Source organism: Pan troglodytes, chromosome 7 (genome assembly GCF_028858775.2).
Source record: "Pan troglodytes isolate AG18354 chromosome 7, NHGRI_mPanTro3-v2.0_pri, whole genome shotgun sequence".
Taxonomy (NCBI): domain Eukaryota; kingdom Metazoa; phylum Chordata; class Mammalia; order Primates; family Hominidae; genus Pan; species Pan troglodytes.
In genome coordinates this window covers 58,943,263-58,959,451 of record NC_072405.2, presented here as the reverse complement: position 1 = coordinate 58,959,451, position 16,189 = coordinate 58,943,263, and the positions used below count along the sequence as shown (strand labels likewise).

Sequence of the window (16,189 nt, the reverse complement as noted above, 5' to 3'; positions counted from 1 at the left end):
ATTTATTAGTTTTCTGAAAAACCTTATATTTACATTCTGAACTTTGTACCAACAGTGACAAGTATTTTTAAATATATATTTTTTCAATTGCTTTAAAAGAAAATAAGGAGTTACTTTCCACAAATTCATGCAAGAACTGTAAACACATGACATTTCACTAAAGTAACAGTCTTCACAAGGTTAAGAACTGAAGTCTTTCCCTAGTTTGATTTTAACACTACCAGAGGTAAGCAGTTATGGTTAGTTTTTGTTGAGTTGTTTATATACAATAAAAAAATGCTTTAAACCTTTTAAACAAATATAAAACATTTTTAAGCTGCATGCATTTGTATTTTGCCTGAAGAATGAAAACACAATACTTTGAATGTTACATATTTAGTAAAAATTAAAAAAATTTTAAAAAAAGATAGTTTTTCTTCCTAAGATGGAATGGTTATATTCCCTGGGGGCCCACATCCATGCACTATTGAACTGCAAACTTGAACGCTCTTTATCATCCTTGAAATACTAATGTGCCACTTTAACTCATGCTGAAATGTGATGACAGCTCTACAGAGAATCTAAATTGCTGTGTATTAATACTTAAATAATATTGAATTACTTAAATACTATCAGAATCATAAAATCATAGAATTTTAGGGCTGAAAGGAACCTTAGATGTCTTCTAATTTATTACCATTTATGTGAAAAGAATTCTTTCCAACACTTCCACTACCTGAAAAGTGCAGAGTTGGTGGAGAGGAGCAACTCAATTATATTCAATATGCTCCAGTCTTCCTAAAGAAAGAGTTAAAGTCCAAGGCTTTCCATGTACAGTTAAGTTTTCTGTCTTTGCAGAAGGAGAACATAATCTGGAAGGAAAAAGAGCCCATCCTCCTCTCTCCATTTTCTGCCAAAAGCAGAATTTCCCTATATAAATTGGAGCCAAGTGTTTCCTGCTTATATTCTGTTTTCCCTGTTTGAAAAGCAGAAAGCTCTGTACTCACCTCCTCACAGGCGGTTCTGAAATCCATGTGCTGTGGCACCACAAAGGATGTCGTCTGAAAAGACACAGAAATGGTAAGCCATTAGGCACAGCACGGCATGTAAGAGAGAACACTAATATAGTGGAGGAAATCGTGAAGCAGAACTTGTGGGAAAACTGTGTTTACAACCACCTGTAAGGAACAAGAGCTCCAGGGTATACTGAAGAGAGGAAAATGAACAGATGAAAAAAGTCTTAATCCCCAGCTTTTAGGAAGTATAAATATCCTGCCATCATTCAGTGTGATTGAGTGTGCATTTCCAGGCACCTTTCCACCCCGCCAGCAGGCATTCAGACTCCATGTATCATCAGATCAACCTCTTCTCGCTCATTCCCAACATGCATTGTGAAACCTGAGTTTGCAATTGAGAAAGAAACTTCAAAAAGAGCAATTAAAGGTTGCCTTTCATATGGTTATCTCATGAAAAAAGGTTGACTAATCTCTCTCCTTTTAATTAAAAAGCTACATGGATGAATAATTCTCTCTGGAACTTAAAATTGTATTCACAATATGATGTAAGGAAGCAAGCTATTTGTCAGAGTGAATAATATTAAGAAAAATCAATGTATAAAATATCTAAAATAGATTCATCTATAGTCACTATAATACCTAAATGATGAATGTAGATTTAAATACATATAGATGTTTTTGTAAAATTATTCTGGAGTGTTTTGTTTTCATTACGTGATACACCTAACCAAACTGAGATATGTCACGGAAAGTTGACACCCAGACACTATAAAACAAAGCAATGCAGAGCCAAAATATAATGGATAAGTAAATGAGATGTCAAAGTAAGATGAATGATTAATTCCAAAATAGAAGACTCTGTACTCCTCAAAATTACTCATCTCAGCCTTTGGAAGAGTAAACTATTATATCCTTCTTTGGCATTTCTTTTTAATTATACAAGATTAATTAATGCTTTATCAGGTAAGTGTGGCAAAACAGAGTAGGAGGTATCACCATGCTGTCACTGAACTGATAGATTATTACTATTGACTTTGAAAGAAAGAGATTAGCCATCATCAGTAGTAACCAAACGCATCATATAATCTATTAAATATTTCCTCTAGATAAATCTTGTGGATTGTGAGCCTCATTAATATTAATGAAATTTTTATTACTAACTTAATTATTTTTCAGAATTGCTCATAAACATTTTATTTGAAGAACCTGTAAATATCTTCTTTTCTCTAACTGTGATGTAAAGTTATTCTTCTACTACAAAAGAAGGAAAATTTTGATATGTATCGATTATATAAAAACAAGAGATGTCTGGAATCAATTTCTTGCTACTAAAAAGCAACCAGAGAAATAGACATGAGGATACTGAACCATCTAAATATAACCTCATATTTGTTTCATATGCTGAATTTAATTTTAATGCATACATTTTAAATTTTTAATTATTTCATAACACGGCACATTTGAGCAGGTGCTATATCTATACCTTCTACCATTTTTAGCACATCTTCCTTTTTTTAATTCTAATCTTCTATTCTTTTTCATCAAAACATTAGGTGATAATATCAGTTGTTTGTTCAGAAAAGTAATTCATATATAAGCACAAAGAATTTCTACATACAGTTAGATAAAATATATAGGAGATAACTTATTTGGATTGAGTTCCTCAGGTTCTACTAGACTATATCAAAATGAAGTTACTCTTGCTAAAGCTTCACATCACCAAACTGAAAGCAAGATGATTATTTGACTTTTCTAAAACATTAGGAGAGGGAATAATAGCCAAAGAGCCAAACAGTCCAATTTTAGCTGGCATTAAATAAGTCCCCTCTGCTTTAACCCTAAAAGGAAAGTAACTTTGTAATGAATAATCGATGTTTTGGCTTTTATTCTTTCTTCAGTCCTTTCTGCATATAAATCCCACCTCCAGGGCTCAGCTCATCAGAACACCTTGTCTAAATGTTTAAAGGAGATGCTGCCATGATTCATAAATCACAATCAAAGCCAATCCAATCATTTTGCTACAATTGTTGTAATTTTTTCTTCTGACAGTTATCCACTTCCATTATTCTCTACTGTTAGCATCTTATATGATTATGTCACATTGATTACAATTAATGAACCATTGTTGATACATTAGTACTATCTAAAGTTTAAACTTCATCTGTGTTTTCCTAGTTTTCCCTACTGTCTGTTTTCAGTTCTAGGATTGCTTCCAAGGCACATCATTACATGTAGTCCCCTTTTTCCCTTGGGCTTCTTTTGGCTGTGACTGTTTCTCAGACTTTGCTTATTTTTAAAGACCTTAGCAGTGTTGAAGCATGCTGGTAAGGAATTTGTAAGATATTCTTCCATTGGGATTATTCTGATGTTCTTTTTAACTATTATAGTGTGGTTATGGGGTTTTGGAGGGGGACTATCTCAGAAGTAAAATGCCATTTTACTCAACACATACACACTCCCAAGACTAAACCAGAAAGAAGTTGAGTCTCTGAATAGACCAATAACAGGCTCTGAAATTGAGGCAATAATTAATAGTCTACCAACCAAAAAATCCAGGAGCAGATGGATTCACAGCCGAATTCTACCAGAGGTACAAAGAGGAGCTGGTACCATTCCTTCTGAAACTATTCCAATCAATAGAAAAAGAGGGAATCCTCCCTAACTCATTTTATGAGGCCAGCATCATCCTGATAACAAAGCCTGGCAGAGACACAACAAAAAAAGAGAATTTTAGACCAATACTCCTGATGAATATTGATGCAAAAATCCTCAATAAAATGCTGGTAAACTGAATCCAGCAGCACATCGAAAAGCTTATCCACCATGATCAAGTGGGCTTCATCCCTGGGATGCAAGGCTGGTTCAACATACACAAATCAATAAACGTAATCCAGCGTATAAACAGAACCAAAGACAAAAACCACGTGATTATCTCAATAAATGCAGCAAAGACCTTCGACAAAATTCAACAGCCCTTCACGCTAAAGACTCTCAATACATTAGGTATGATGGGACGTATCTCAAAATAATAAGAGTTATTTATGACAAAACCACAGCCAATATCATACTGAATGGGCAAAAACTGGAAGCATTCCCTTTGAAAACTGGCACAAGACAGGGATGCCCTCTCTCACCCTCCTATTCAACACAGTGTTGGAAGTTCTGGCCAGGGCAATCAGACAGAAGAAAGAAATAAAGGGTACTCAATTAGGAAAAGAGGAAGTCAAATTGTCCCTGTTTGCAGATGACATGATTCCATATTTAGAAAACCCCATCGTCTCAGCCCAAAATCTCCTGAAGCTGATAAGCAACTTTAGCTAAGTCTCAGGATACAAAATCAACGTGCAAAAATCACAAGCATTCTTATACACCAATAACAGACAAACAGAGAGCCAAATAAAGAGTGAATTCCCATTCACGATGGCTTCAAAGGGAATAAAATACCTGGGAATCCAACTTACAACGGATGTGAAGGACCTCTTCAAGGAGAACTACAAACCACTGCTCAATGAAATAAAAGAGGACACAAACAAATGGAAGAACATTCCATGTTCATGGGTAGGAAGAATCAATATCATGAAAATGGCCATTCTGCCCAAGGTAATTTACAGATTCAATGTCATCCCTATCAAGCTACCAATGACTTTCTTCACAGAGTTGGAAAAAACTACTTTGAAGTTCATATGGAAGCAAACAAGAGCCCGCATTGCCAAGTCAATCCTAAGCCAAAAGAACAAAGCTGGAGGCATTGTGCTACCTGACTTCAAACTATACTACAAAGTTACAGTAACCAAAACAGCATGGTACTGGTACCAAAACAGAGATATAGACCAATGGAACAGAACAGAGCCCTCAGAAATAATACCACACATCTACAACTATCTGATCTTTGACAAAAAATGGGGAAATGATTCCCTATTTAATAAATGGTGTTGGGAAAACTGGCTAGCCATATGTAGAAAGCTGAAAATGGATCCCTTCCTTATACCTTATACAAAAATTAATTCAAGATGGATTAAAGACTTAAATGTTAGACCTAAAACTATAAAAACCCTAGAAGAAAACCTAGGCAATACCATTCAGGACATAGGCATGGACAAGGACTTCATATCTAAAACACCAAAAGCAATGGCAACAAAAGCCAAAATTGACAAATGGGATCTAACTAAAGTAAAGAGCTTCTGCACAGCAAAAGAAACTACCATCAGAGTGAACAGACAACCTACAGAATGGGAGAAAATTTTTGCAATCTACTCATCTGACAAAGGGCTAATATCCAGAACCTACAAAGAACTCAAACAAATTTACAAGAAAATACAAACAACCCCATCAACAAGTGGGTGAAGGATATGAACAGATGCTTCTCAAAAGAAGACATTTATGCAGCCAAAAGACACATGAAAAAATGCTCATCATCACTGGCCATCAGAGAAATGAAAATCAAAACCACAATGAGATATCATCTTGAACCAGTTAGAATGGCGATCATTAAAAAGTCAGGAAACAACAGGTGCTGGAGAGGATGTGGAGAAATAGGAACACTTTTACCCTGTTGGTGGGACTGTAAACTAGTTCAACCATCGTGGAAGACAGTGTGTCAATTCCTCAAGGATCTAGAACTAGAAATACCATTTGACCCAGCCATCCCATTACTGGGTATATACCCAAAGGATTATAAATCATGCTGCTATAAAGACACATGCACACGTATGTTTATTGCGGCATTATTTACAATAGCAAAGACTTCGAACCAAGCCAACAATGAGAACACTTGGACACAGGAAGGGGAACATCACACACCAGGGCCTGTTGGCTGTGAAAGGAAATAGATTGTTCATTTTTAGTAGAAACTGAGCATGTCATACAATCGATTAAGTATTTCCACCGGATAAGTCTCTGACAGTGAGAAACGTAGTTTCCAATAACCAATCATTCATGTGCTCAGTTGTGCAATCCCAGTATACATGTATAGCCATAAGAAATGCTAACCCACAGGCCTGTGGGAAACAACTGTATCCACTACAGCATAGTTTATTTTACGTTCATTCATATAGACTGCACTTATTATCAAAATTACTTATGTCTACTCCAGCTATGGGTGGGGAGAAAAGACCATATGCTAGTTTCTCTACAGGCCTCACATGCTTCCCGTGCCCTCTAGCACTTCTGCAATTGCACGAGAACAGTTTCCCCAAGAAGCTGCTGCCCTGTTGGCCTGGCCTTAAAGTGACACACACAGAGCCAAACTTCTTATATGACCCACAGAATGCAAGATTCATTCCAACCACCCTTACATCCCTACCCAGGACAGAGCTGCCACAATCACATTGAAGACCCCTGAGTCAAATAAGTGCTTGATATTTGTGGTTGTGAGCTTTAGCTGCTACAGAGCCCAGGCATTTAATCAAACACTAATCTAGGTGGTGCTGTGAAGTTTCTTTGCAGATGATATATACAATCAACTCACTTTAAATAATGGAGACTATTCTCAATAATGTGGGTGGGTCTCATCAAATAAGTTGAAAAGCCTCAGAAGCAAGCATGAGTTTCCTCTGAAGAAGAAATTCTGCCTCCAGACTGCATCATCAGCTTCTGCATGAGAGTTTCCAGCCTGCTGGGCTGATGTAGATTTTAGACTTGCTGACTCCCAGTCATGTTAGTCATATACACAGTGATTCCATTCCTCTGTAGAACCATGACTGATATAGATTTGGGTACCAACAGTGGTTTTAAAGGCACAGAATTCTAAGAATGAGTTTTTTGACTTGGTTTTGGGGTTTCAGGAATTGATTCTGTAATCTAATTAGATTTAAAGGCAGTAAAGACTCTATTTCCAGTATTAACAAGAACACTGGTAGTCCATGGCACAAAGAGGCAATAGAGATACACACAATATCACCACTAAATACTACTACTCAAGTATTGATAAGGCAAGTTTCTCAGTGACCAAGTATTTGATAACTTAGAACAGTCCTGTCAAATAATGAGTGCAATAAGATTGGCTGTTTGCTCTTAACCGTGGTATAGAAAGTAGAGAGAAAAAGGGTGAGCCTAGGATTTCAAATTTCTAGCCTATGCCCTGCATATATGACCTGAAAATGCATATGCCTGTCTTAGATTATACCCTTATCTCCTATAGCCATGAACCTGAGATTTCTGAACACTAAACCCAGTGTCTCATCCTGCTAGTCACTGAATTACATTACAAATTAAACCCCAGCTTAGCAAAGTTTCTTCTGTTAAACACAGACATTGATTGGGAAAAACAGGACCCTGAATATTGGAAGGAAGACATATATGAAGTCTGTGATGAAGCTGAGCTCAGTGAACCCCTAAGTTCTGCTGAGTCTTCCTTGGTGGTAGAGTGATAGCCTTCACTGAGGTGGTTGTCCTAAAAACAATGCTGATTCTCCTGAGGATCCAACCCCACCAACCCTCTTTTCTTTTATAGGTATAAGTACACTCAAGTGGCAACAGGTGAAAAAAGGTGAGATACAAAGTTTAACCCATTAAAGGTGTGTTCCACTTCAAAATCATTGCATATTTTTTCAATTTATACAGACAGACTTCTGGGAACTACTTGTGGAATGGATACTCATGATGTTGGATAATGTTGGAAGGCACATGAATTTGGACTAGGTCAAATTGATTGATATTGCCCCACTAAGCATAAATTCTGGATGTAAATTTGGGGTGTTAGAAAGGATTCTGACAGTTTGTTTAGTTGATTTGGGTTTAAACATGGACCAAAAAAAAATGACTTATAATAAATTACATTAAAATGCCAGGATCGCCTTGGTACACTGAAGAGGAAATTAACAGATGACTTAAGAGTATTGGAATGTTAGAGTGGATTTATCATACAAGAGCCCCTCACTGACCCTGGGAGGGCCCAGAGAATGCACCTTTCGACTTGACTCTGAGGAATAAATTTGTGTGGTGGCTCTGTTAAAGAGCTCTTCGGGCACTCTTCTCTGTAGGGCAGAAATTACCATAGGAACTATTGCCACTGAACTGGAATCCTTACATGCAATGGCAGTAATTGGATCCCGGGATGACAGGGCCCAAGTGGCAAAGACAAAGAGGCCATGGTTATGAGAATGGAAATCAGGGCCAAGGCAGTAATCAGAGTAGCTTAACTCGGAGAGGCCTATGGTGTTGGCAAGTTGATCATGTGTCCCTAGAAGCAAAATAGACAGGAAGCCTACTAAATTTTTATTTGATCAGTACAAGCAAATGAGTTCTAGGTTGAGTGAAAAGTCTAGTATGAATCACCAGAATAGAGTCATAGACTCTCACTCAGTTCCCAGAATTGAAATGGTTTGTAGAACCAGAGCCCCTTGCACGAAGGTTTGAATGTTCGTCCACTCCAAATCTCGTGTCGAAATGGGATCCCTAGTGTGGAAGATGGGCCCGGTGGATAGTGTTTGTGTTATGGAGGCAGATCACTCATGAATGCCTTGGTGTCCTCCCTGTAGTAATAAGTTCATGCCAGACCTGGCTGTTTAAAGGAGTCTGGAACCTCCCTTCTCTCTCTCTTGCTTCCTGTCTCACCACATGACATGCTGGCTCCCCTTCCAATTGCTATGACTAAAAGCTTCCTGGGACCTCAGCAGATGTAGACTCTGGTGTCATGCTTCTTGCACAGCCTGCAGAACCATGAGTCAAAATAAGCCCCTTTTCTTTATAAATTAGCCTGCTTGAGGTATTCCTTTATAGCAATACAAATGAACTAATACAGAAAGGAAGTCGGGCCACATAAAGAAGGACGCTGATACCCTACCACAGGTTTATGTTGTTAATCTTGCTCCCAGCCTTCCCCAAAGAATTGCATAATCTTTTACCAGGGCAAATAAACGTGAATTAAATATGAATTAAAGAAGGGAAAAAACCATATCTTTCAGCAACTACCAGACACTGGTTCTGAAATGACACTAATTCCTGAAGACGCAAAACACCACTGTGGTCCACCAATCAGAAGAGGGGCTGTGGAAGTAACCAGCGGAGTTTTAGCTCAAGTCCATCTCAGGGTAAGGCCAGGGTAGTCTGTGAACACATTGTATGTTTTTCCCCTGGTTCTGAGTGTGTAATTAGAATAGACTTGCTCAGTAACTAGCAGAATCACCACATTGGTTTTCTGACATGTGGAGTGAAAGTTGTTGCTATGGGAAAGGCCAAATGGATGCCATTAGAACTACTTTTAACTTACCTTTGCAAGTAAAATAGCAAACCAAAAACAATACCACTTTCCTTGAGAGATTGTAGACTTTATTACTATCATCGAGGACTCAAAAGTTTCAGGAGAAGTGATTCCCACTATATCCCAATTCAACTGACCTATTTGGCCTGTGCAGAAGACAGATGGATTTTGGAGACTCACAATGGATTACCACAAGCTTAGCCAGGTGGTGACTCTAATTGAAGCTCTGTAGCAGATGTGGTTTTATTGCTTGAGCAAATGAACATATCCCCTGGTACCTGGTATGCAGCTATTGACCTGCCAAATCCCTTTTTCTCCATTCCTGTCCATAAGGCCCATCAGAAGCAGTTTGCTTTCAGCTGGCCAGGACAGCAATATACCCTCACTGTCCTACCTCAGAGATGTATCAATCTTCAGCCCTATGTCAATAGCTCACAAGGATTTTGAATCACTTCCCCTTTCCACAAGATTCCACATTGGCTCATTACAGTGATGGCATTAAGTTAATTGGACCTAGTAAGTGAGAATTAGGAACTATTCTAGGCTTATTAACAAGACATTTGTGTGTCAGAAAGTGGGAAATAAATCTGACAAAAATTCAAGGACCTTCTACCTCAGCAAAGTTTCTTGGGGTCCAGTGGTGTGATGTCAGTTGAGATACCCTTCTAAGGTAAAGAATAGGTTGTTGCAGTTGGCCTTGCTTATGACCAGAAAAGAGGAACAATGCCTAGGGGGCCTATTTGAGTTTTGGAGGCAACATATTCCTCATTTGGGTGGACTACTATGGCATCTTTAGAGAAGTGACTCAAAAAACTGCTGATTTCAAGTGGGGTCCAGAACAGGAGAAGATTCTGCGTCAGGTCCAGGCTGCTGTGCAAGCCGCTCTACCACTTGGAACATATGACGCAGAATATCTGTCATGTGAAGTGGCAGTGGCAGACAGGGATGCTGTTTAGAGCCTTTGGCATGTCCCTGTAGGTGAATCACAGGACAAGTCCTCATAATTTGGGAGCTAATCCCTGCTTTCTTCTCTGGATAACAACTCCGTTTTAAGAGACAGCTCTTGTTCTGCTATTGGCTATTAGTAGATACAGAATGATTAACCATGGGACACTGAGTCACCTGAGATGCTCATCATGAACTGGGTATCATCCAATAGATCAAGCCATAAAATTAGGGGTACACATCATCAAATGGAAGTGATCGGGCTCAAGCAGACCCTAAGGCACAAATAGTTTACAAGAGAAAGAACTTCAATTATCTATGGATTCCACTCTTGCTCTATTACCTTCTTTCTCTTAGCCCACACCTATGGTCTCATGGGGAGTTTCCTAACCACAATTCACTGGAGGAAGAGAAAAGTTGACTTGGGTTAGAGATGGTTCTGCACAATATGCAGGTGCAACATAGACTTCCACTCACCAAGGCCAACATGGTTACAGCCACTGCTGAGTGCCCAATTTGTCAGCAGCATAGACCAACACTGAGCCCAGTATGGCATCATTCCCCAAGAGAGATAAGCCAGGTACCTGATGGCAGGTTTATTGTATTGGGCCACACTTACATCATGGAAAGGTCAGCATGTTGTGCTTACTAAAATAGACATTTATTTTGGATATGAATTTGCCTTCCCTATACACAACGTTCTTGCTAAAATTGCCATTTGTGGATTTACAGAATGCCTTATTCACTGCCATCATATTCCATACACCATTTCTTCTGATCAAGGCACTCACCTCACAGCAAATGAAGTGAAGCAGTGAGTCCATGCTCATAAATTTCACTGGACTGGTCTTACCATTTTCCCACCATCTTTAAGTTGGCTTGACAGAACAGTGCAAGGCCTTTTGAAAACAGTTATGGCATCAGCCAGGTGGCATTTTCTTGCAGGGCTGAGTCAAAGTTCTCCAGGAAGCTGTATATGTTCAATATATGGTGCTGTCTCTCCCATTACCAGAATTCATGAGTTTAGGAAATGAGGGTAGTTCCTCTCAGTATTACTCTCTACTTACTAGCAAAACTTTTGTTTCCTGTACCTGCGACCTTATTCTCTTCTGGTTTAGAGGTCTTCATTCCACAGTGAAGAATGTTTCTATTAGGAGATCCAACAATGATTTCATTGAATTGGAAGTTGAGATACTCCCAGCCACTTTGGACTCCATTGCCTCTGAATCAACATGCAAAGAAATGAGTTACTCCTCTGACTGGGGTGATTGATACTGACTTCCAAAGGGAAATTGGGCTGCTCCAGCTTGGAGGTCAGGAAGAGTATGTACAGGAGATTCCTTAGGTGTGTCTTACCATGCTTGTGATTCATGCCAATGGAAAACTGCAATAACCCCATTCAGGCAGGGACTATTAATGGCCCAGACACTTCAGGAATGAAGATTTGGGTTACCTTACCAGGTGAAGAACTACGACCAGTTGAGGTTTTTGCTGAGGACACAAGGAATAAGGAATGGGTAGTGGAAAAAGGCAGTTATTACCACCAACTACCACCACATGATCAGCTGCAAAAATGAGGACTGTAATTGTTATTTCTTTCTCATTTTGTTATAAACTTGACTGTATGTGCATGTACACTTACAAACATATATATATGTGTGTATACACATATGTATAATATATGTCAACTATCTTTGTTTTCTTCCCTTCTTTATTCCCTTATCATCTAACATAAGATTTATTAATAATAGTTAATTTTACATCACAGCATTTAAATTACAGCATATCAAGGAGATTACTCAAGGCCTTTGTATCCCCTTCTAGGGAAATAATTAGTGTGTTTTTGATTATACAAAGGACTGTTGTATCATATTCGTTAGAAGGATGACTTTGTGATGGTTTTTATTTGGAGCTAAAGTAGGTTTAAAGGGATATATATGAATGTTACATTGACAAAGGGTGAGCTGTGATGGTTACTTTTATGTGTCAACTTGAATAGGTTATAGTGCCCAATTATTTAATTACGCATTAATCTAAGTGTTGCTGTGGAGGTATTTTAATGTGGTTAACATCTGAAATCAGTTGGCTTTAAGTATAGGAGATTATTCCCAATAATGTGGGTGGTCCTCATGCAATCACTGAAAGGCCCTAAAAGCAAACATTGAGGTTTCTCTGATAAAGAAATTCTGTTTCGAGTAGGCAGCACCAACTCCTGCCCAAGAGTTTCCATTCTGCCAGCCTACCCTACAGAATTTGGACTTGCCAGCCCACACAATTGCATGAGCCAATTTCTTTAAATGGGTCTCTTAAAATATGTATACACATACATAGATATTCTACTGCTTCTGCTGGTCTGGAGAATCCTGACTGATACAGTTGTGTATGCCACTGAGATTTTATTGTTTTATTGTGTAATATTTTGTGACAATAACTGACTAAAAGAGCATATTTCTTTTTTTAAAAAAATTGAAATATTGAAAGTAGTTTATTTTGATGATATTATCTAGAAAAAAATACTGTCAATCAGTCCCATTATCTGGATTCTGTGAGCTACCCTACTTCCTGCTCTTTCCAAAGCCTAGTTGGTCAGTTGCTTCTTCACTTTGGTGAAACAGTCCATATTTTTCCAAAAAATTATTTTATAGTTTGAACTAGTCATATTTGGATTTGGTCTCTTGTATCCAAATAACTCTAGTAGCGCATATTTCTAGATATTCCTGAAAATCCTTTAAACACAACTAACAAGTGCCAGCCATTTAATAACATGATAAGTTCCAGAATATAATATATACTAGATATTTCTATGTTATACTATAAAAACTATAAGGAAAACACTTCATTTGTAGCTGGTTTATTAGTAACATAGACATGATGGTTAATACTCAGTATCAACTTTATTGGATTGAGGGATACAAAGTATTGATCCTGGGTGCATCTGTGAGGATTTTGCCAAGATTAACATTTGAATCAGTGGGCTGGGAAAGTCAGAACCACCCTTAATCTGGGTGGGCACCATCTGATCAGCTGCCAGCATGGCTAGAATATAAAAAGGAGGCAGAGAAATGTGAAAAGATGAGACTGGCCTAGCCTCCCAGCTTACATCTTTCTCCTGTGCTGGATGCTTCCTGCCCTCGGACATCAGACTCCAAGTTCCTCAGTTTTTGGGACTCAGACTGGTTTCTTTAATCCTCAGTTTGCAGACAGCCTATTGTGGGACGTTATGATTGTGTGAGTTAATAATAAACTCGCCTTCATATATATATATATATATATGTTATATATATATATATGTTATATATATATCTACAGAACTAATAGGATATATATATATCCTATATATATAACTAATAGGATATATATATATCCTATATATATATAACTAATAGGATATATATATCCTATATATATATAACTAATAGGATATATATATATATCCTATATATATAACTAATAGGATATATATATATATCCTATATATATAACTAATAGGATATATATATATCTCTAATAGGATATATATATATATAACTAATAGGATATATATATATATATCCTATATATATATCCTATATATATATGACTAATAGGATATATAAATATCTAACTAATAGGATATATATATATCTAACTAATAGGATATATACATATATATATATATACACACACACACACATATCCTATTAGTTCTGTCCCTCTAGAGAACCCTGACTAATACAATAGGCTAACTAATTCTGTTATTTAAAATGTAAACTTTAGATTTTTTTTTCCAACAACAAAACTTATTTTTCTCTGGAGTCACATTCATCTTCCCATATTACTTTTTTTCTTATTCAGATATGAAATTTTTAATGCTTTCTCTATATGATTTTTTAAAAGTAATTGATGTGTACTAAAATATGATGCAGGAACAATTACATAGTTTATAAATGTCTTCTTTTCTGTATCCATGGATAAAAGAAAAATAAGTTTATTGGTTAATCATTATCTAGCATAAGTTTTTCTAGGGGCAATAAAAAAGCCCCTATGAAAATAATTTTTAAAATTTCATCAGTAAACTTTATTACCTAAAATATGGAGGTGAGAACTGCAATGCATAAGTAGCTTTGGTGAATAATGTGATGAAATCATCTTTAATGTTTAAAAAATGACAATATATGAATGTCCCCTACCTCATCTTTGATCCATGTAGAATCTCCATGGACAGCTCAGTGATAAGCCACAAAGCATGAAAAGCTCTAGCCTAAGGAAGCCTGTTTAGACTATTATTACATCATTGACCTAACAAACAATGGTAACAGCCTGGTTCCTGACCAAGAAAAGTGAAAGTGAAGCTGAAAATTTCCTGACTGTCACATCATCAGATGTGGCCTCTGTCTAGAGATCTTGCCTATTATGATTAAATCTAACACTCAGAAATTAACAAGAATTATTATGATCAATTATGATAAGAACAGCAACAATAGCTGTTGATTAAACTTCATCTTTGCGACCAAAACATGGAAAATAAAATGAGACAAACACAGCCAAATTTATGCATGCTGAATATAAAACATAAGACTGCTTCCCTTCAAATGCTCCATTGGCCAGGAGACTGATAAAGATATGCACCTCTCCAGCTGCACCCATGGAGAGCTAAGTAGTTATGCAAAACAGAATAGGAAGTATTGGTGCAAAAATATTTTGGATTTAAATGATTTTGATAATTTCCATAATGCTTTACTTGATGAGTGTTAAAAAGTCTCTATAATGTTCTGCTTACTCTGACAGCTCAGTTTACTGAAGAGAAAAATGTTATCTATTTATAGAGTTTGCTCTAGGCAAAATTATGAAATATGCAAAATTTATCTCCTATCTCTTTGTGTGTCCCAAACTGAAACCCAGTGTGTACCCTCTCCACACACATTCACATCTTCAGGTTATGCCTTGACTGTTGGAAAAATATTAATTGGTCCTCTCTCCAAACTCAATTACAACAATAGGATTTAAAACAATGGTTATAGTCACTTGAGTTTCATTTTGTGTGAACTTTTTGTTCATTTAACAATATGTACCTTGGAGGCAACTATTTATGCATCTTTAACCTTTTTATGTTAGTTAGGATACTGGTTTCTTTTAAAAAATCAATATAATAGTGGCATAACGCAGAGAGCAGTTTGCTTCTCCTGTAAGAGTCCAAACGTAAACGACCTGAGGTGATTTCAAAATCTGTGGGACCCACTCTCCATCCCTCCAATGTCTCTGCCATCCTCAGCATGTGTGCTCTGACAAGAGTTCAGTGCTACCCTCATGTCCAAGCTCCTGCCAGGCAGAAAATGGGAGCTGGACACATCAAGACCATTCGCATTCCATTCTCTCATTACAAGATCACATCTAGCCATGCTGGTACTGGCAAATGTGGTGTTTAAGGGGGGAGCCCTGTGACCAGCTAACACATGCTGGAGAACAGGGATGGCTGCCAGTCATTTTCCCAAGTTGCTCTTGCACCTTGTAACTTTCACCTGTGTGAAAGAGTCCTTTGAAGAGAGTTTCTGTAGTCCTTGGGATTATTGAGATGTTTTATGCACTTTTAACATTTATTATTATTACTGTTGGCAGCAGCAGGCTTTCTGGAGTGGCAGTTGCCATCAGGCCAGCTGCAGAAGAGAGGTGCAGCCATGGCTGCATGCTCCATGGAGTGGTGGGAGCCAGGAACAAGTGGGAGCTCTGCCCCTTCAAAGTTGGGGTGGGAGCTCCCCAGATGCTGCTGCAGTCACCCAATGCATAGCTGTGGATCCAGACATCCCTGTGCTCCTGGGCCCTGGAGCAGGAGGGAGCCCTGCCCCTGACCCCCCATCGGCACAACTGCAGCTGCCCAACTGCAGCTGTGAAGCCATGGCTGTGGCTGTAAACCAAGGCATCTCTGGGGGCCCGTGAAGGCCCCCCCTGCTTTCATAGGCTAGGAAGTGCCTGCTCCTGCTGCCTGGCTACTCCCTGCTGTGAGCACTTACTCTGATCTTGGAGCAAAGTCGGGGCCAAGCCCAGGTGCTGTTGAAGCCCACCCAGCTGTTCA

The 16,189-nt window shown here is 38.0% G+C and overlaps 1 protein-coding gene across 7 annotated transcripts in view; it reads right to left on the bottom strand.

The window, feature by feature from the left end:
* Window positions 1-16,189, bottom strand: part of SNTG1 (syntrophin gamma 1) — an 869,847-nt gene that overhangs the window by 398,363 nt on the left and 455,295 nt on the right. For all 7 annotated transcript variants that reach the window (XM_063817091.1, XM_009455347.5, XM_009455346.5 and 4 more), the window contains one exon: window positions 987-1,040. In XM_063817091.1, coding sequence (XP_063673161.1) covers window positions 987-1,013 — 27 coding nt within the window. In that variant the 5' untranslated portion in view covers window positions 1,014-1,040. The remainder of the gene's footprint in view (window positions 1-986; window positions 1,041-16,189) is intronic.